This window comes from Stegostoma tigrinum, chromosome 30, assembly GCF_030684315.1.
Source record: "Stegostoma tigrinum isolate sSteTig4 chromosome 30, sSteTig4.hap1, whole genome shotgun sequence".
Classification (NCBI taxonomy): Eukaryota; Metazoa; Chordata; class Chondrichthyes; order Orectolobiformes; family Stegostomatidae; genus Stegostoma; species Stegostoma tigrinum.
The window spans coordinates 21,845,379-21,867,952 of record NC_081383.1 but is presented as its reverse complement, the minus strand read 5'-3'; the positions used below and the strand labels follow the sequence as shown (position 1 = coordinate 21,867,952).

The 22,574-nt window shown below is 40.2% G+C and overlaps 1 protein-coding gene across 1 annotated transcript in view; it reads left to right on the top strand.

Moving 5' to 3' along the window:
- Window positions 1–22,574, top strand: part of LOC125465730 (protein unc-13 homolog A-like) — a 390,692-nt gene that overhangs the window by 255,777 nt on the left and 112,341 nt on the right. The window contains exon 27 of the mRNA XM_059638582.1: window positions 6,691–6,776. Within this exon, the coding sequence (XP_059494565.1) occupies window positions 6,691–6,776 (86 nt within the window). The remainder of the gene's footprint in view (window positions 1–6,690; window positions 6,777–22,574) is intronic.

The window sequence follows — 22,574 nt, the reverse complement described above, 5'->3', positions numbered from 1 at the left end:
ATCACTTCCATGGTGGTCACTGCTCAAATCTGTAAAAAAAATCTGACTACAATCATGACTTGTTAGAGGGATACTTCTGAAATAATTTCAAGGTGCCCTTGAGATGGTAGGGGAGAGAGGGAGACTAAAGAATGTGGAATAGATGGAAAAAGATGGCCAATGAGAGCTCTTGACTGGAAGGATAATAGAGAATAGAGTAATTGTTTCAATCTGGTAAACATCCCTCTGGCAAAAGTAGAAGCAAGAGCTGTTCTGAACGATAGATAGGCTTATTGTTACAATTAGGTAAGGTGGAAGAATCAACTCTCCTCTTCGGGGATGAGTATTCTAATCAACCTATTCAGAAATGTTTTTACACACTACTTGAACCGGGGCCTTTTGGCTCAGAGGTAGGGATGCCATCAATATGCCACAAGAGCCCTGTCCCCCTCACGTTAACCCACATTTAGTCATTTGTAACACAACTTTGTTTCTCTTTTATCAAGTAGCTATCTCACTCCAATTAAAATGTAATTAGCTACATCAGAAGCCAAATCACAAGAATTTCTTGAGTGAAAGTAAGAAGAATTTTATTACTCACTACGGTAAAAAAGGTAACATCAAATACAAGTAACAAGATTAAAAAGAAACAGACAGACAGGAAGTTAGAAGAAGTTACAGTTTCGTGTTCTCAAAGTGTTTGAATTGAGAGAAGAACCTGAGTCATGATTGTTTAGCAGCCTCACTTCTTCAGCAGTAACAAAGCCGTCAGTTATCCTTGAGTTAATAGCAAGTGATTGGGCATCCAAGTTGCCCTGTCACTGTACACTTACTGTGAAGCTGAGAGAGAAAGAAAGTGTTTCCACTTTTGGTTACAAATCCAACTTTTCTTGTCTCTGCTCTCCTACTCAAAAGTAGTTTCTAAAATATAACTTATTGCGTGTTCCAGAGTCTAGTGTTAAATACCAGAGGTTAAGAGTTCAGTCATATACATTTATAATCAGAGTTTTATTTTTCACCCACACATCAGAAGTTCCAACATTGTTGGTTATTTGTAGTGGTCCTTAATTACCCCTTAATTAACATAAAACCATCACCTGCACTCTAGTTCATTTGGTCTTAGACAGCCCATCCAGACCCTACTAGATGATGGTTGCACTCTTTCCAAGTGGGACAGCTGGCAAGTGAGCCTTTCATCTTCCAATGTGTATTTTCACCCAATTGCTTGACTGCTTTCTCTTACAGATCTAGATTGCCATGCCTTTTATAACGAAGTTAATTTCAGTTTAGAGTAATTCTTGTATGTTTACAATTTCATGAGCATGGCTTAATCTTGTTGGGTATCACAGCATCCATTATTAGGTCAGTATTTGATCTAAAACCAGTTTTAGTCAATGAAAAGCCTTGGGTATGACAATCAAATGATGGAAAGTTTAATATTGATCATAACATCAATAACTAGTACAGCATAAGTACAGGGTACATTTTCATTCCACAGACAATGGACACCAAATCTTATATATTTTTTTTACACACTTCCAGGGCAGGTGGGTCTTGAACCTGGATCTTCTGACCCAGAGGTAGGGAAGTTACCAATGCACACCAAACCTCTTTCCTGGTTTTTATGTAAGTGCCCTAATCTTCTCCCAATTAGTTTCTGCTGCTATAAATCTGAACTCGACCATGCATATATACATACTCAATTGACACATTTGCAATGTTAACCAACTGTGGGTTTCAGCATATCACGCAGAACCAGGAGTTGGAGCAGCAGCAACAATAGCAACAACAGCTGCAGAGTAGTGAGTGGATGAGACAGTGAGAGAGGAGCAGTCATTTAAAATGATCTGTGAAAACTATCGATTTTACTGTGGATAAATAGTGAATGATTACTTTTACAACTGACCAAACAGGGAACTAGTGGATGGAAACCAGTGATTCTCACTGAGGGGAAAAAAGAGAGGAAGTATAGGAATTTTGCACGGCTAAATTAGTGCCCAAGGATTGTGCCCTGAGATGATTTTTGGGTCTGAGCAACATGAATGCTGTTCATAGCTAGTGGAGAGCTGAAGTTGCCAGGTACCTACTCTGACTCATGCTGAATATTAATTGTCACTGACGTGATTGATATTGGGGCCTGTGGTAGAAGCAGAAACTGTAGCTTCTTGTTGAGTAATGCCTAAAAAGGCATTGACGCTTGCTGGTGATCATGCAGTATTCCCCTTCTTTACAGTGTGCCACCTGCATCTACTTATGCCAGTCACTGAACATTTCTAGGGTCCAATTTAGGAACTGCTGATGCTGGAGAATCTGAGATAACACAGTGTGAAGCTGGATTAACACAGCAGGCCAAGCAACATCAGAGGAGCAGGAAAGTTGACGTTGTGGGTCGAGACCCTTCTTCAGAAATGGGGGAGGGGAATTGGAATTGGCACCTCCCCCTCTCTCCCTGTTTATTTCAGTATCCCATTCCCCTCCCCCATTTCAGAAGAAGGGTTTCGACCCACAACGTCAGCTTTCCTGCTCCTCTGATGCTGCTTGGCCTGCTGTGTTAATCTAGCTTCACAAGTGTTATCCTAGGGTCCAATTTACGTTGTTACTATAACCAGCTCTCATCCCTGTCCTTATGAGATGTGGACAATTCTCTGCACCAGCTAGCAAGATCCAATCAGGAAAGAATACCTCTGTGTCATGTATTTGAGTACAGGAAAGCCCATTGACAATTTCTTACTTTCCATAATCCTGTTTTGAATTTAAGCAGCATAGTAGCAAGTCAAACTGAAAATTCCATTTGAAAATTGAATAAAGCAATATCATTTAGAAGTCATTATAGCCAATAGGTGTAATTTATTAATAAATATGACTGACTCTACACAATTAATTGAGAAGCTCAAAATTCATTTTTCCTTTAAAGTAAGCATTACAATTGACTTGGTGAAACAATCCAGTTATAAAGCTGGCCAATATGCTTGTGTCCACTTAATACAAACACTGAGCAGATGATCCAAACATGAGACTGCAGTCACCTTTCAGATTGGTTGGGCATTAGACAACATGACAACAAATAACTCAAAATGTATTTAATCCACATACGTTACTGCATGCAGAAATAATAGGGATTATAAAGTTTAACCTACAGCGGATGATACAGTGTAGATTTATGCATGACTGTTTCAAGTATAACGGAAACTTTCATTACTACATTTACAACTTCAGGCTCTGCTATTCCCTGTTCCCAACTACCCTGAATGTTAACCGTGACATTTTAAACTCCGCACTTCTGATTGCAAGAGGCATCACCGGTGTTCTACAACAGGCTTTACTGGGTCCCTGCATCAATGGACTTGGTTCCTTCTTCACCTGTGGTTGACAGACAAATCAGCACTTCTGCAGCTTCCATGATCCTGTAAAGTAAGAATGTAGCAGATGCTGGTTGCCACTGGTTAGTCCTTATTTGCCTCATTCTCCTTGATCTGCATCCATTCTCCCCATCAACCTTTCCCTTCCATACCTATATGTGCAAATGTTACTGGCCTAGAGAACATCCTAAGTCCTTGCCAGCAGAACACTAAGCCTGGTTTTGCAAGTAGGACTAACTATTTGTTAATGTCCTACAATCCAAATGATAAAGGCCCAAATTCAAACATGCAAACATCATGCACACAAAAATTCATTTGTTTCACATACAGAATAGAATCACGCATCATCTTCAGGAGAGGGAGATAGAAAGAAAGCAAGTATGACACACTAAACAGCAAACTGCTTTAAAACCAGACACAGGACAGATCACAAGAGGTTCAACCACTTTTAAGTGACATAGATATTAGCTTGCAAATACACAGTGGAAAGTGGTATTTGGTCAGTCCATCTTGCTCTGACACTCCAGAATGCAACAAAGAAATAGTTTCAACATTATGTTACAGATGCTGCTGCAGCCTTTCACAATAAGTCTTTGGTCAGTACCCCTAAATAGTAGCCAACAACATCCTCCCCACTTCTCTGAGGCCCAGAGCCCATGGTCTTCATTTCATTCAGGTGCCTCAAATCATTCTCCTTCTCCTCTGGTAGAGTTGGCAGCTCGATGGCTCAGTGGATAGGAGTGCTGCCTCAAAGTGCCAGGAACCCAAGTGTGATTCCAGCCATCAGTGATGGTGTGGAGTTTGCATGTTCTCCCTGTCAGTGTGGTTTTTCATCAGGTACTCCCCTTTCCATGCAGAGACCAAAAATATACAGGTTAGGTAACCAGCTGTGGTAAAACAAAAGGTAAGATTACAGGGTTAGGGTAGAAGGCTGGATCTGGGTAGGATGCTCATCACATGGTCAGTGCAGACTCATGGGCCAAATAGTCTCTTTCTGCATTGTAAGGATTCTGTGACTATGTCCCTGAGCTTAGAGGGGTCAGGCATAACTTACTCCCTTCTGTCTCATTGCGGTCTGCCATTTAATCAATCTGACGAGTAACCATTCATCCCGTTATTTTTTTTAATGTCAATTTCCCCACGGCTTCTACAATTTCTCAGAAGTGAAAGTAATTACAAATTCTTTTTCTAACACTTCCAAACCCTGTTGTCTGCCTTAGTGTATACTTTAGAACTAGAATTAGATTTTATTGTCACAGGTACTCAAGTACAGGAATACAGGAGTAGAGTGAAAAGTGTACAGTGCCCCAGCACCATCTATAAACATACCAAGTACAATATCTTATGTACAAAATAGATAAATATGGAAATATAGTTAAAAGTTCAACATTAAAGTCATTCTTAGTATAAAGTAGAAACATGAACAAATAATTAAAGAAGAACTGTGGTGTTGAACTCTTAAGTGTTTAGCCATGCTGGGCTGACAGTCCTCACAAGGTTTCATTCTCCTCCGTGTTGGGCTTGATCCCTGCCCTTGCTGCCGCTGTGGATGCAGGGCAACCTCGGGTTACCAGTTCTTGCTCCAGTGGCAGGAGACCTCTGTTGCTGCAGTGCTGGTCTTGATCTCCCTCCACACACTCTCAAAGTCCCTTGTGTTGGTCTTACCCTCCTTTGCATTGTTCACTTGCTCTCCCCCACGGTCTGTCACTGTGCCCTGTGTTTTTGGCTCACTCTCCCGGTGCTTTCTTATCGCAGGTAAGCAGATTACATTAAGAAAGAAAAAGCTGTGAAAGACGGGAAGAAAGTAAAAACTGATGGAGCAGATGAGTTCCAAGCAGGAGTCCACATGCGCTGCTACTGTGCTGCCGAACTGAACCTTTTAATGCTTGAACCAGTTTGGCTTATTACTCAGGCATGCAAATTGTCACATGGCCATAAACAGTACAAGACGAGTCTAGTATTGAGGTCTCATTTGGAGGCTAGACAGTGCCTGGTTGGAATAAACACTTCCATTGTAAGACTAATCAAACTCCTGAAGTGCCCACGTACCTTGAAAATGCAAACAGGTTTCCAATTATAACAGTTATCTCCTCAGAGCATTCAAAAAAGTTTCTACTTTACAACATTATTGTGGCTATGTCACTTTGTGTAACTAAATGCCTCATGTCTCCATTTGAGCTGAGTTGATCAGAAATAAATATGCATTAATTATGTTTTATTTTAACCTTCGCAATCCATGTATCACCCTACACCAAGGCTCCTAGCCCTCTGAGTTCGAAGATATCTTTCCAGATATCTATCTAGTAGTGTAATTAATTTCTGTAAATGCGTGCTGCCACAGGAGGAAAATTCATGATCTGTGGAACCTTTCACCTCTTTGGTTATTGCGATAGAAACTAAACCCTCATTGCAAAGAGAATGGTATGGATGTTTGATGTGATGATGAATCAAATGATCAGGTGCCATATAGTCAAAATGAAAGATCTCCATAGTCCCAGAGACTACTGTAGGGCTGCTGTGTCATGAGAGATAGAGAGAGAGAGACAGAGAGAGAGAGAGACGTGACTGGTGGTGAGTTTAAGAGGTTGAGAAGGTGGAACCATCATGACAACCTTAGTCAGTTTGTGAATATTAAGATGCCAAACCACTAGGTATGGCTACGGCCAGAGTTGGCTGTGAACCCTGATCTCTCCTTGTCCTGGTTTAGAACATAATCTTTATATCATCTTCTTGCCAATGTGAAGGTCCTGTGCCCTGAAACTGACCCCTCTGGTTCCCTTCCTAAACAAAACTGGTCTAAAGAAATCAGGACGTATAAACAGTTGCAGGCACTCAAATCATGCAGTTTGTGTTTTAAATAGGCAATCTCAGTGAATGACGCCAATGACCTAGAAAATCTCAAGTTCCATCTGGTGGGTTTAAGGCCTGGCAATTGTCTTTCAGGAATCTCTGATCTTCAATATTAGGAATAATCTCTGAAATGATATTCTTTATGTTGTTATAAATTCTGTCAATTGGCTCAGGTTTCAGGAAGCGGATAACATATGAGCTATGTCCCAATGCATGGTAGTATTTACTGCAGAGGAAAGAGAAAAATTGAGGAAAAATGAAATTTTAAAAATGTGCCTTTTCCTTTATCTACACTTTTGTTCATGTAGGCTAGCTCATTAATTAAGTAAAAGTGGTATCTGCTTTGTAAATTCCTTTGGAGGTAGGTGATTCCAAAAATGGAGATATATAAATTTTCATTCATAATTGTGAAACTTACCATAATTAGAGAAACAAAACAAGTTTAATATATTATCAAGTATTTTTTAGCATTTAATTGAGTCATGCATTCTCTTTATTTTAGGTTTCCACAGGAGTTGAATGTGGGAAAGATAAGTGCAGAAGTGATGTGGAACCTTTTTGCACAGGACATGAAATATGCAATGGAAGGTTGTACTGTTTCTATTATATTTTTCATTCACAAACTACAAAGTTCTCTTTTTATTATAAGACTATGTCAATTGCTTGTGAATTTTATGAAACATATCCTATTTATAATTAATAAAAATCCTGACCAAATTTAACTTAGGTAACTGGGGCTATGCTGTCAGCTGGAGAACCCAATACAGCCTGCTTTGGGGTTGACCAATGTGTTAATGTTCAGCAATATGCCTTCCCTGGGATTAAGATAGGCAGGGTGGAAAACTCATCCTCCCACCAACAGCTGCCAGCTAGGATGGATGAAAGTCCAGGGAATGAGGTTCAGATCTAAGCATAGCCCTCCTTTCCTGATGCCATTCTATGAATCCGGCGTCCAGTATCTGATGATGAAGGACTGCCCATGGAAGCATGTGAAAACACAAAAGGGTTGAACACAAACATCTGGAGAGGGAGGGTGTGAGACCCTTATTTGGACATTGTGTAAAGACTGTACCATTTTATTTTTGTGCTTTATGAAAGTACGTGCTGAAGTGAGAAAGAACTAGTTAAGATCTGGGTTTACAAGGGTAGCTGTATACTTTGAAATCAAGAAACTTGATGTGGTTTGTAAACCGCATTTCTATTGCTTTGAGTTCCAGCAACGTACAGACAAACTGGAACCAAGAAGTTGGTTGTGGACGGGGGTCCAGTTATCATTGGCAAAAGTACTCTGCCTGCCAACAAAACAGTGCTTATGCTGTCAGTTAACTGAACAGCTTGGACTTTGCATAAGTCAAAAGCACTCTCTGTTATTTACAGTATTCCAATTTAAGCATGAAGAAAATTGGCTTCTGATAGATGTTACAAGCGTGTCTTTGAATAAGTCAGAAACGTTTCATAAGTGAGCCAGCCACTCTGTGCATCTTGCAAAGCAATGGAAGGATTCAGAAGAAGGAAGGTTGAGGAGAAATCTTCAGATCAGCAAAAACTAAACAAACATCTTGTGAACAAAAATGAACTGTTTTCTGTCCTGCCATTTTTTTTGTGTCTGTGTGTATGTAAGGAGGAGCTCAGAAGGGATTTAGAGTTTTAATTTGTAGAATTTATTTAATTTTATTTCATTCTTTACCTGCAGCTAGAACCTAATGTTATGTAAGTTATGGTGATTTTTTATTAAGTACAGAAACCTAGTCTGTGCTTTCTTTCAATCTGGGTCTAAAAATCAGGTTGTTTGGGGATTTTGCATGTTTCTTTGATATATTTTAACTTCTATCATGCCTGTGGGAATAGAAGGGCTTAATTTTCTGTGAGCTACCTGTGAACTGTGACAATTAGTTAAGGAATTCAACTGTCAAGATGGAGAGAAGGCCAACTAAAGCCTTCCCAGTTTCGATTTAATTGGGGCAGAGATGAGAAAGCAGTGGTGCCCTATCCAATCATCCCCTCACTTGATTAAATGCTCCCCACCACTAAACATACCTCTTAGAGTACTTTTCATTGTTTGCTTCATTATTTGCCTCAATTAGCTGCATAAACCCACACAGTCAATATATTATCTTTAATTCAGTGGGCTCTTAGTTCTAATGATAAATTCCAGGCATAAGCCATTGTGTTACAGAAAAATAATTTATATATCAGGAACACATACATCTAAGACCAAAAATATCTACAGTTCATGCTGTATTTAAAGTTAAGGACGTATATTCAAGCTATTTTAAAATTATCTTCAAGTGAAAAGAAATTTCCTGTTTTCAAAATGTATATTCATGCTTAGAAATTTTGTAGAAACTCCATTATCAACTTTGGTTCAAGCATTGATGTCAGTTAACACCTTATTAATATTTTGATTCCTAAGGACACATAGAAGCATAGGAAATGGGACCAAGAGTAAGCCATTCAGCACTTCGAGTCTGCTCTGCCATTTAATATGATCTTCCATCGTGGTACCCTGTTTCTTGCTTTCAACCCCTTTCCTTTGATCCCTTTAGCCCTAAGAATTATATCTAACAGTTAATATTTTGGTCCCAACCACTTGCTGTGGCAGAATTTTGTGACCCTCTAGGTGAAGAAATTTCCTGCATCTCAATCCTAAATAGTATAGCCCATGTTCTAACACTGTAGCCCCCTGGTTCTAGACTCACTGGTTGTCAGGAACATTCTTCCTGCATTTATCCCATCTAGTCCTGTTAGAATTTTACAGGTTTCTACGGAATCCTCCCTCATTCTTCTAAGCTCCAGTGAATATAGTCCATTAGAAACCAGTATATATCTATTCATACATCAATTTCCCCAATGCCATTTCCCTCCTAACACTGATTTCTTTCAGTTCTTCACTCTATCTAGACCCTGCATTTTCCTGTGCTTTTGGGACATTATTTATGTCTTCCTTTGTGAAAATAGACCAATGAAATACATATTTTTGTTATGTCATCTCTTTACTCCCCATTATAACTTCCCTTATACCTTCCTGTAAGGGACCTGCATCCATTTTAACTAACATTTTTATCTTCACAAACCTATAGAAGGTTTATAATCAGTTTGTATGTTTCATACAAGCTTACTCTTGTACTGCACTTTCTTGTTTTTATTCATACCCTTTGTCTTCCTTTGATAAAATCTGAGCTGTGCCAAATTCTCAAGTGTGGTAATTTTTATTTTCGTGACTGGTTTCTGTGCCCCTTCCTTGGATCTAATACAGTGTCTATTGCTAGTCAGTCAGGAGCCCTTTCCTGTTTTATTTTGTTAGGAATGAATAATTGTCGTGATTTATTCATGAGCTCTTTAAATGTTTTCCATTGCCATATCCATTTGAGCAGCATACAATCCATTCTTAGGATCAGGACAGCCATAGAGGAGGTGGCCTGAGAGAAGCATACAGAACAGGAGAACGTGATTGGCACCATTGAAAATTCCTTTGAGTACCGCACTCAGAACTTTGCTTTTATGCTCATCTGTAGGGTTTCACTGGTGACTGGTCCTTCAATGGTATCAACTGTAAGGTGTGACTCTGCAATTATAATTTTAACAAGTCCTGAACAAAATTATTTTCACTTTTTGTACAAAAACTAAAAACTATTAACTAAAATGGTTTTACTACACTTGCCCATAACTTATAGTCTCTCTTTCGGTCTCAGCTTTTGCAATTTTCAAATGGCAGAGCTTAATTAGCTTTCTGGGGATAGTATAGACTTCCAATACCATTGTGTCAAGCAAAAACAGAAATTACTGATGAAATTATGCAGGTTTTTCCAGCAATTTATGTTTTTGTTTCTGATTTCCAGCATACGCAGTTCTTTGTTTTTTTTCACCCTTGTGTGAAAGTTTTGTATTTCTCTAACCATAACTTAAAGGTTATGCTCCTTCTGGTCTGTTCTACCAAAGGAATCTTGAATAATTTTTCATGGTTTTTCATAAAGGAGGTTAGTTAACCAACTGGTCTATGTCAGTTTTTATGATCCAAATGTGCAGCCTTCTAATCTTTATTTGAAGCTTTCATATTCCTTCCTCCACTGCTTTCCTATTATCATAAAAATACAAATTAATTCATCCATTAATCTTCTAGATTCAGGGAAATATAAGCCTAGTTTATGCAACTTGTCCTCCTAATTTAAGCGTTTTAGTCCTTATTGTTCTGTGAATACACATTCTAAATCTGTTTTGCATATAGTCCAAGCTAATGTTGTCTTCCTAAGTTACAATACTCAAAGCTGCAGTGTGCTACATAGGGCTCAACCAGAGAACTGCATAGCTAAATGTACTTCCATACTGCATCAAAATAATTCAACTCAGTTCATTAGGCATGACATATTTACTCTTTTATAAACAAACTCATGTTGGTTGTTTGATAGCTTAAATTTGTGCAAATGCTTAGTCACTCTCCTCTTAATAACAGTCTAATAACTTCCTCGTACTGCCATTAGACTAATTGACCTGCCACTTCCTAATTTATCTTGCGTACCCTTCTAAATTACGAGGATGCATCAGATTCGAATGATAAAATGCATGACATAACTGATCACTAAAAACTGATTATTATCAATACTTTGTCAGATTTAAAAACAATACAAATCTTTGTAATTAGCATTTATTAAAACCATGCAAGTATATTTTCTAAAATCTATAGAAGCGATCAAAATAAATAGCTCCAGCAGAAATTTAAGGCCTTTCAGCCAACATAAAATGCTCATTATTCGTCATAAATGTAAGGTGTCCAAAAGCTCTGTTGTGTTTATGCTTTATACCATTTGCTTTTCACGCCTGTGTTTGCTGCTCGACATTGGCTCCCATTTTAGAAACGTCTCCATTTTAAAATACTAATCCTTGTTTTCAAATGGTTGGTTGAGGGAAGGGCATGACTGGAAACTAGTTGTCCCAGGATATCGATGCTTCAGGCGGGATAGAGAGGGATGTAAAAGGGGTGGATGAGTTGCAGTAATGGTTGAAGACGATATCACAGCCGCACTGAAGGAGGGCCCCATGGAGGACTCAAGCAGTGAGGTATTATGGGTAGAACTCAGAAATAGGAAGGATGCAGTAACAATGCTGGGGCTGTAATACAGGCCTCCCAACAGCAAGCCTGAGATAGAGGTACAAATATGTAAACAGATAATGGAAAGGTGTAGGAGAAACAGGGTAGTGGTGATGGGAGATTTTAACTTTCCCAACATTGACTGGGATTCACTCAGTGTTAGGGGTCAAGACGGAGCAGAATTTGTAAGGTGTGTCCAGGAGGGTTTCTTAGAGCAGTATGTATGTAGTGCAACTCAAGAAAGGGCCATACTGGACCTGGTCCTGGGGAATGAACCCGGCCAGGTGGTTGATATTACAGTAGGGGACTACTTTGGAAATAGCGACCACAATTCCGTAAGTTTTACAATACTCATGGACAAGGATAGGAGTGGTCCTAAAGAAGAGTACTAAACTGGGGGAAGGCCGACCATACCAAGATTCAGCAGGATCTGAGGAATGTAGATTGGGGGAAACTGTTTGAAGGTAAATCCAGATTTGTTATGTGGGAGGCTTTTAAAGAGAGGTTGATTAGCGTGCAGGAGAGACATGTTCCTGTGAAAATGAGGAATAGAAAAGGCAAGATTAGGGAGCCATGGATGACAGGTGAAATTGTGAGACTAGCCAAGAGAAAAAAGGAAGCATACATGAGGTCTAGGCGACTGAAGACAGACGAAGCTTTGCAAGAATATCGGGAATGTAGAGCGAATCTGAAAAAAAGAGATTAAGAGGGCTAAGAGAGGACATGAGATATTGCTGGCAAACATGGTTAAGGAAAATCCCAAAGCCTTTTATTCATATATAAAGAACAAGAGGGTAACTAGAGAAAGGATTGGCCCACTTAAGGACAAAGAAGGGAAGTTATGCGCTGAGTCAGAGAAAATGGGTGACATTCTTAACAAGTACTTTGCATCAGTATTCACCAAGGAGAGGGACATGACGGATGTTGAGGTTAGGGATAGATGTTTGTTTAGTCTAGGTCAAGTTGACATAAGGATGGAGGAAGTGTTAGGTACCCTAAAAGACATTAAGATGGACAAGTCCCCAGGTCCGGATGGGATCTATCCCAGGTTACTGAGGGAAGTGAGAGAGGAAATAGCTGGGGCCCTAAAAGATATCTTTGCAGTGCCCTTAGACACGAGTGAGGTCCCAGAGGACTGGAGACTTGCTAATGTTGTCCTCTTGTTTAAAAAGGGCAACAAGGATAATCCAAGTAATTGTCGATTGGTGAGCCTGATGTTAGTGGTAGGAAAACTACTGGAGAAGATACTGAGGGATAGGATCTATTCCCATTTGGAAGAAAATGGGCTTATCAGTGATAGGCAACATGGTTTTGTACAGGAAAGGTCATGTCTTACCAACTTAATAGAATTCTTTGAGGACGTGACAAAGTTGATTGATGAGGGAAAGGCTGCAGATGTCATATACATGGACTTCAGTAAGGCATTTGATAAGGTTCCCCATGGCAGGCTGATGGAGAAAGTGAAGTCACATGGGGTCCAGGGTGTGCTAGCTAGATGGATAAGAAAACTGGCTGGGCAACAGGAGACAGAGGGTAATAGTAGAAGGGAGTTTCTCAAATTGGAGACCTTTAACCAGTGGTGTTCCACAGGGATCTGTGCTGGGACCACTGTTGTTTGTGATATATGTAAATGATCTGGAAGAAGGTGTAGGTGGTCTGATCAGCAAGTTTGCTGATGACATTAAGATTGGTGCAGTAGCTGATAGTGAAGGGGACTGTCAGAAATTACAGCAGAATATAGATAGACTGGAGAGTTGAGCAGATAAATGGCAGATGGAGTTCAATCCGGGCAAATACGAGGTGATGCATTTTGGAAGATCAAATGCAAGGGCGAACTATACAGTAAATGGAAAAGTCCTAGGGAAAATTGGTGAACAGAGAGATCTGGGTGTTCAGGTCCATTGTTCCCTGAAGGTGACAACGCAGGTCAATAGGGTGGTCAAGAAGGCATATGGCATGCTTTCCTTCATTGGGCGGGATATTGAGTACAAGAGTTGGCAGGTCATGTTGCAGTTGTATAGGACTTTGGTTCAGCCACATTTGGAGTACTGTGTACAGTTCTGGTCGCCACATTACCAAAAGGATGTGGATGCTTCGGAGAGGGTGCAGAGAAGGTTCACCAGGATGTTGCCTGGTATGGAGGGTGCTAGCTATGAAGAGAGGTTGAATAGATTAGGATTATTTTCATTAGAAAGACGGAGATTGAGGGGGGACCTGATTGAGGTCTACAAAATCATGAGGGGTATAGACAGGGTGGATAGCAAAAAGCTTTTTCCCAAAGTGGGGGACTCAATTACTAGGGGTAATGAGTTCAAAGTGAGAGGAGGAAAGTTCCTTACACAGAGGGTGGTGGTCGCCTGGAAAGCATTGCCAGCGGAGGTGGTAGACACAGACACGTTAGCGTCTTTTAAGATATATTTGGGCAGGTACATGGATGGGCAGGGAGCAAATAGACACAGACTGTTAGAAAATAGATGACAGGTTAGACAGAGGATCTTGATCGGCGCAGGCTTGGAGGGCCGAAGGGCCTGTTCCTGTGCTGTAGGTTTCTTTGTTTCTTTTGTTTCTTTGTTTCAAATCTCTCATTGCCTTTGCCTCTCCTTTCTGCAATTTCCTCCAGCCTTAGAAACAGCTGGGATATATCTTCGCTCCTGCAATTCTGGCCTCTTGAGGTGTCCTGAATTTAATCAGCTGTGTGTTCAACTGCCAAGACCCTCAGGTCTGGAATTCCTTTCTGAAACATCTCTGCTTTTCTATTTTCCCCTCCTCATTTGTTTTCTTTGACCGAGCTCTTTGTCAACTGCCTTAATAATTATTTTAGTGGCCAAGTGTCAAATGTTTGATAATGCTCCTGTGAGGCACCTTGAATACTTCAGTACAATAGAGGTGTAATATAAATACAAGGTATGATTAAATCAAAATCTATACGTAAATATTTTTATGCTTTACTTGTGTATACTATTCCTAATGCAGTTTGAGAATAAAAGCAAAGACTCGTAATTTTAAAAACAAAAAGTAACCCTTTCAAATTTACTGTATTACCTTCTTGAGCAGGACAAAATAGATTTAGTGTCATTCAAGTGTCAATTCCATTAGCAATGCAAGTTTGAACTCTGCAAAGATCTGTCTTTATCTACTGTGTGTCAGCAAAACCGTTTCCGAAGGGGATTATCAGCTGTCGACGTAAGCTTTTGTTTTCTTCTGCGTGTTACTAAAAGACTAGCATATTAGTGTACAACCTATTATTTAAAGCTTCCTGAAAACCTAACAAAACAGCATCCAATTTAGAACTAGTCTATATTAACCAGAAGCCCTGGCTTCTATTTTCCATGTACACTGAACTGAGTGATTGTAGCTGAGGCAGAAATTGGAGTATGACTTTCGAGTCAGCCAAAAACTGGGGCAACCACCAGAGACAAATATGAGCGAGATATTTTGAAGAACAATGAGCCAGTGAAAGGGTATTAACCAATGTTCTGCCAGGGAGGGAGAAAAAATAACATGAGAGAGGAAAGGAGCAAATGGAAATAAGGATTAGCCGGGGAGAGAAAAAGAGAGTGTAGGGCTGGATTTATGCAGGAGAATTAATGGGTTCAGATGGAATAGACTGGCTATGTGTGTAAACCCAAGTTGTCAAATTACATACTGCAAGATTGTGAAAATCATTTTCCTTTCATTCACTGGTGGTTGTTTATCAGGCACATGTTATATACTCTGCCTGAGCTGCAACAGCCAGTTTTCTGATAACGACCAGTGAAAACTAATTCATGAAGTAGATTTCAATTGGATAGAGAAACAGCATTGCTGATGGCTGAAGGTTTTGTTGTCTAATTCTGGGTATATTTACAGAGGCTTCAAGACAGACTATTAAAACATGGGAAACTGTAAAGAAATTAATCAGTAAAGGATAGTAAGGCACAGAAATAGGAGAATAGATGATGGACAAATATTAGAGTGCTGGAAAGAGAGGGCAAGCAAGAAAATGAATGTTCAAAGACCTCAGAAAATGCAAAATGATTTGGTTTGATCAAGAATCTTTGTGACTTGAAACTAATTTATTCTTGCATAGCTCACTCACTAATTGTGACGCACAGATTTGGAATTCTCAGTGACGGTTTGATACATCTTCCCTAAAATGGTACACTTTTCCAGTGTACAGTATGCTGGATGTCTCATCATTGGGAGTAGGCATGAATGAGTGCTGAGAGCAGCAAAAGGATGGCTGTACCTGCAGCAAGTATATTTGTTCAAGAATTATCAATGTACTCTTTATGGATGACACCTTTCATAAAATAATTATTACATTTTAATGTAAGTAAGGGCTGATGTGATTACTATTCTGTTTGAAAGGGAGCCTTTCAAACAAAGAAGTTTGAAAATCACTGCCCTGAGACAGCAACAGTTTATTCAGCATTGTCAATTTGAACTTCAAGTTTATGTCGATATTTTGAGCTAAATTTTATGGAGACTTATGACATTGTTAGGTAGAGGGCAGGCTCATAAAATCAGATGGGTGGTTGTGTGTTAAAACCACAGCAGCAGAAAAATAACTCTCGATACTGTCAGCAGCAGGAGACTTTGTTGTTCTTGGTGGGAGCTCATAAATGCAGTATTCCAAACCAAACCTAAATATAGACCACTAGGATTTAATGAAACATTTCCAATTGAATGAAATTGACATCAGTCTCCTATGCCCTCAATAATCTGTCTATTGCATGCTAATCATTTAAATATGCCTGACTTGACACTCTGCAGGTGTTCCTTTGATTCACAAGAGAGTGAATTACATTGTCTTTAGATTTTTTTCCCCTGTGATTAAGTTTGATACTTTGGCACTCTAAGAGATAGAGTCTGAAGTAGGATATAACTAAATCTATTTTAGTTCAAAAATGAAAAGTGTAAGGATGTAGCATCAGGACAGAAGGGATGCTCATTAAAGTGGCTGTTCATTATAGAGTGTGAATGCTTTAAATATGGCTCGTTCTCCTGTGTGGGGACTAAATGGCCTGGGTCTCATCATTCCAAAGCTGTCCCTACCACATGATCTCAAGGCAAACCTGTGTGTCTCATATCCGTGAGCTTGCTGCCCTGTGTTTGAGTTCAGACTGCTGTATCCTTATCACACTAGATTCCAAACTTCTTTATGGCATCAACAACAGTGGGACAAAATTCAGGGCATTATCCCAAAAATGTGTTTTCTATTTACTCTTCCAAGGAGAGTATTAGTTTCTGGCTGAACAGTTAGTGTCTTGTATCAGTATTTGTAATTTTTACAGTTCGTGACTGTTTCCTTTGAAAGCTGAAAAAGATTCACATTGCATTCAATGGATATGCAGGAGGCTGATTTATTGATTGAAACTAAGTCAGATAGGTGGATCCATAGAATATAAGATCCAGATTGGAACAGTTAAACAGCCCCAATCAGGGAGCCCTAGCTGACAGATGTAACAGGAATAACAGGGGTTCTGCTCACTTGAGGAGCTGGCTCTGAGCTAGCTGGATCAGTGTCATGGACTGTACACGTGTAAATAAAGGGTAACTTGGTGATAGAAAACTAGCCTTCGTGGAGTTATTTCACTGGTGACATGAGCAAAATATGCCTCTGAAAAGATTTGCATGCTCCAGTCATCTTTGAATTGCGATAAGCATTTCTAGCATTATGCCAATATTTGAGAAGCCTCATTCATTTGATCCTGCCATTGAAGTCCAGTATGTGGAACTAATGCAGTATTTCTTCCAGGCAAATGACATTGGGGCAGACGAAAAACAACGAGTAATTCTCCTAACAGTGTGTGGATCTGCAGGTTTTTTGGTTATAACCAAATCTGGTGACTCCGACTTTCCCAAAGGCTCCATATGCTAAAACCTGTCAAAAGTTGATGGATTTAGCTAAGGAATATTATGACCCAAGCCGCCGCTAATGCTATCAGTTTCATTTGACGGTTCGATAACCAGCCAAATCCGTATCAAGATTTTTGTCGAGGATAAGATGACTGGCTAGGGCATGTGATTTTGGTTTAACCCTCAGTGAGACACTGAGAAAACATTTAGTATGTGGAATTAATGATGTGACCCATACAAAAGTGCCTACTAGCTGAAGCTCAACTGGACTTCAAACAAGCACTACAACTTGCTTTATCATTAGAAAATATGTCAGTTGGAGCTAATGAGTTACAGAGTATGCCTCGCCAGGCTAACACCACTTGAGGCTATGCAATGCCGTCACTCACTCAGGACATATGCTGAGCAGAGGGACCCTCGGCCAGCCCACAGCAAAACTCCAAAACAAAGCCAAGGCCTGCCAATCAGTTAAAATTTTACAGACTCAACAGCAAAGGAGCCCTACTAGGCCTGAATTGAGTAAGAGAACTCAAAATCTGATATCCAAGAGATTGTGGGCTGTACAAATTCCATATAAAGCAGGTTTGTAACAGTTACATCCAACTCTGAACCAATCAAAAGAAACGTACGGTTAAATGGTCACCTGGTTCTAATGCATGTCAATACTGGTGCGGCTATATCAGTGATTGCAGAACTAGACTTTATCAAAATTCACTGTGGACTCCAGCCCTTAAGTTTGCATAAGACCTTGGCCAGGCTGAGAACCTATGCCGGGGAACCCCTCCAACTTAAGGATGAAACTTCAGTTCCAATCTCTTATGAGAAACAGCTGGTTCAGTTGCCACTGATTGATTGTAGTAAGAGGCTTGGATCCAAGCTTGATGAGACAAAATTAGTTGAGAAAGATTCAACTTGATTGGCTCAACATTTTTCATTTAGAAAATGGCTGCCGAAATGAAGTCCTAATTAAATACCTGGATATTTCTCAGGAAGATCTGGGGACTATCAAAGGGGCCGAGGCTAAGCTACACATTGACCAAGAAGCAATTCTGTGATTCTGCAAGGCCCACCCAATGCCATTTGCCTTGTGTGCAGAAGTAGAGGTGGAAATTAGGAGGCTGGAAAGTGAAGGAATCATAAAGCCAGTGCAATTTGTGGAATATGAAACACCGGTTGTACTGATTCTGAAGACTGATGGGTTGGTTAACCTTTTGTGGAGATTTCAAACAAACAGTGAACCACTTTTTGCAGCTGGATAATGCCCAATCCCACACATAGAGACTTGTATGCAAAGCTGGCAGGGTGACCGTCCTTCTTGAAGCTGGACATGAGCCATGCATATCTACAATTGCAATTAGATGATGATTACCAGAGGGATGCTACAATTAGTACCCATATGGTTTGTACCAATATACGACACTGCCTTTTGATATATCATCACCCTGTGCCATTTTCCAGCGGATGATGGAGAACATTTTACAAGATCTATCTCAGGTCGCCATTTATCTGGATGTTATCTGCAAATAACTGGGCAGAGCATTTAGAGAACTTGGACGTAATGCGTAAACACTTTGCAAGACAGGGGTACAGCTTAGCAGAGAAAAAAAGTGTGTTCCATGCACCTATTCCTAGTGACCTATTTGGGCTATGGAGTTGAGAAGACCAGGTTACACCTGATGGAAGATAAAGTGAAGGTGAACAAATGTGCCCCGTCTCTCACGTCTGTACTGGAGCTTAGGTCTTTGCTTGGGTTGGTGAATTATTATGGAAAATTTATACATATTCTGACCTCCATCCTGGCACTCTTATACCTGCTGTTGAAAAAGGGGTCAGACTTGGAAATAGTCTTGTAACCAAGATGTAGCATTTAGGGAAGTGAGGAAGCAGCTATCATCTAAGGTGTTGGCACACTATGATCCCAAGTGAGATGTAGTGCTGACATGCAATGCCTCCCCATACACTATCTGGGTAATGTTGGCTCACCAATGGCCCCTCAGAGGGGAATACTTGATACCGAATGTTTCATGGACTTTGGCTAATGATATGCCCAGCTAGAGAAGGAAGATTTAGCGGTCACCTTTGGTGTGAGAAAGTTCCACTGATAGCTTCATGGACATAAATTTGTGATAGTAACAGACCACAAAACCCTGCTAGGGCTACTTGAAGAAGACAGGTCCTTGCCACCCATAGCTTGGGGTCAAACTCAGCGGTGGGCTCTATTTCTGAGTATGTATGATTAAGAGTTGGAACACCGTCCAGGAGACCAAGTAGCAAATGCAGATGCCTTGAGCTGCCTCCCACTGGCAGATACTCCACTAGTGGTACTGCTGCTGGAAGAGTCTATTCTGGTTTTAAACTTATTGGACATCCTCCTGGTCAGTCCTGACAGTATCAGACTGTGACCGCAAAAAGGTCCTATACTGGCAAAACTAAACAGCTGGTGATCATGAGGGTAACGAAAGGGCCAACATAAGCAGTCTAGAAACCTTTCTGGACACAGCAAGATCTGATCACCATAGAGGACAGCATATTACAAGGATCAAGAGTGATTATCCTGCGAAAAAGCCACTGCTAGGTATTGGCTGAAATCCATCAGGGTTATTCAGGGGTTCCCAAATTGAAGATGTTGGTGAGATGTTATGTATGTTGGCCAGGATTGGATGCAGGTGTAGCCACGTTGGTGAGGCAGTGCCCAGAGTGCCAGCAAGGAGAGAAATTACTGCCAACAGCTTCCCCACGTTCATGGAAATGCTGGGTAAACCTTGGACTCAGTTATACGTTGACTATGCCAGCCCATTGATGGGCTCTATGTATTTTCAGTCATTGTGGACACCCATTCAAAGTGGTTGGGCATGTATAGAGTTCATTCGTCAAACATGGGGACAAGGATTGAAATGTTGCAAGCATCTTTTGCAATACGCAGACTGGGTGTTGATCACAGACGACAGGCTGTGATTACCAGCAGGGATTTTGAGTATTTCCTAAAGTTGAATAGCATTTGGCATGTAAGGACAGTTCCATGCCATCCATCATCCAATGGTCTCGCAGAAAGAGCAGTTCGAAGGTAGGCTTAAAGAAGCAGTCTACAGCTTCACTTAATACCAAACTTCTGGTTCCTGTTCAATTATAGGACAATCACAGGGACAACTCCAGCAGAGTTGCTAATTGGGAGAAAACTCGCACCAGGTTAAACCTGATCTTCCAGGACCTACATCCCATGACGAAGAGGAGGAGGGATATAGTGATTGGAATGTGATCAGCGATCAATATTGCTCTGATTGGGCCAGGCTAACAGCCTAATGTTGACAGATATAAACAGGAATGTCAAGGGTTCTGTTCACTCTAGGATCCTGTTCTGTGCTAGCTAGATCAGTGTCATGCACTATGCATGTGTAAGTAAAGGGTGACTTGATGCTGAGATACTGACTTTCATGGAGTTATTTCAGCTCCAAAGTCCAATACTTAGTGCCCGTCCTTAATTCCGAGAAGATTTTGATGAGCTGCTGCTGCTTGAATCAATACAATTTGGTTCAATTGAGTTCCTTCCTAGGTCATTTATGAGTCAACCACATTGCTGGTGTGACTGGATTCGCGCATGGACCAGATTGGATAAGGATAACGTATTTCCTTTCTTAAGGGACACTAATTGAACCAGATGAGTTTTTAACACAATTCAGTAGTTTCATAATCACTTTGTAGCTCTTTACTACAGATTTGATTATTAACTGAATTTAAATTCCCCAGCAGCTGCAATAAGAGTTGGATTCATCTCCACATCATTAATCAGATCACCACAGAGGACAGTATATTATTATGGGGAGCAAGAGTGATTATCCTGAGCAAAGCTCCAAGCCAGATACTTGCTGACTCCATCAGGGTCATTCAGGGGCTCCCAAAATGAAGGATAACATACAAAGCTCAAGTAGGAGAGATTGGCCTGAACAAACATGTGTACCACATGAATGCTGCAATCTCTTAAGCTGGGTTTGTTAGTCTAGTAACTTTAGAACCATGTTATTGGACCTGAATGGCTTAGAAATGCTGATTAACTAGCACTAGAAATAGATGCCACTGCCATCTGAGAGTTTGGTTTATACTCAAACAAACCTGTTGATTGTGTTTTATAAAGCTACACTTTTGACTTCAAAATATTCTTTGATAAAGCATTAACTTAAAATGCTACCTTGACTTTTGCAGGTACAGTAGGTGTGCTGAGCTGGGATAATGGCAAATGTTTGTTTAGGGGAGGGGAGGATGGTTTCAGGCCTGGGCACAAATTTAGGACAACTATGGAAGCTGCTGAGTGCTGAGCCGGGCTTTTTAAAGACCTGCCTTTGCTTTCTGGGGCTGTGACCCTGTTGTTTTGTAACATGTTCAGTCTTCTGGCCTGCATCCCTCATACCCCCACCCATTTTCCAGACAGAAATATGACAGCAACTTTAATCAAAAAATGTGTAATTTCATACTCCTTCAACTGGCTTTGGACTGAAGTCACATTGTGCATTGTCAATTTTAATTGTTGCATCATTTATGCTCATGCCTTGAACTCTGGAATTCCATTGCTAAGCCTCTCACTTCTGTACTTTGCTTACCCCTTTTAAGATGCTCCTTAGATTGTACCTCTTTAACCAAGTATTTGGGGATCTGCTTATCTGGCTCCTGGCTTAGTACGAAGCTTAGTTTTAAAATCCTCTTGGGAAGTACCTTGGGACTTTCATTGAATGCATGGTGTTATATATGTATAAATTGTTTCCATTGTACGTTAACAACCTGATGTTGTGTTTGATCTGCAACACGTTACTTTTTTGAGTTCAAATTTAGGTAATTATTTGTCTTTTTGCCATTTATTAACGTATAGTACAAAGATTTAAAAATGATTAGTAGCATTTGCATAAAACTTTAAAAACTTCAACCTGCAACAGCCTTTACGGTCCCGATTTTTAAGATTATTACGTGTGTGTGTTGGGGTTTGGGTATGCATGTGTTTGTCACATTTTTATATATTTTTGGGGTAGTATTAGTAAAATTTGCCTTCTATTCACTCAAGAAATATTTGGAATTGACTGCTTCAATTTTACCTAGTTAACTAAGTTTTATTTGAAGCCTGATGGCTACGTGCTTACAAAAAATTGTTGCAACCAATCTAAATTGGGATAAAAAGAGCAGAGTTAATTCCTCTCAGCTGGTTGCTAATTTGGGACAATTCCACAGGCAAATGAAAGAATTGGTGTGGGGAAACAAAATGCCCCTTCAAAAGCTCTTCCTTTTTTTTGAAAACAAAGGTCTGTAAAACCATTTTCTTTAGTAGTGCTAAGGTGCCCATATTTGATATTATTACTTTCATAAAGCAGGAGACAGTGGCATTATTGGTTGGTCTGTTAATCCGGAGACCCAGATAACGTACTGGGGACTGAAATTTGAATCTTGCCATGGCAGTTGATAGAATTTGGATTCAATAA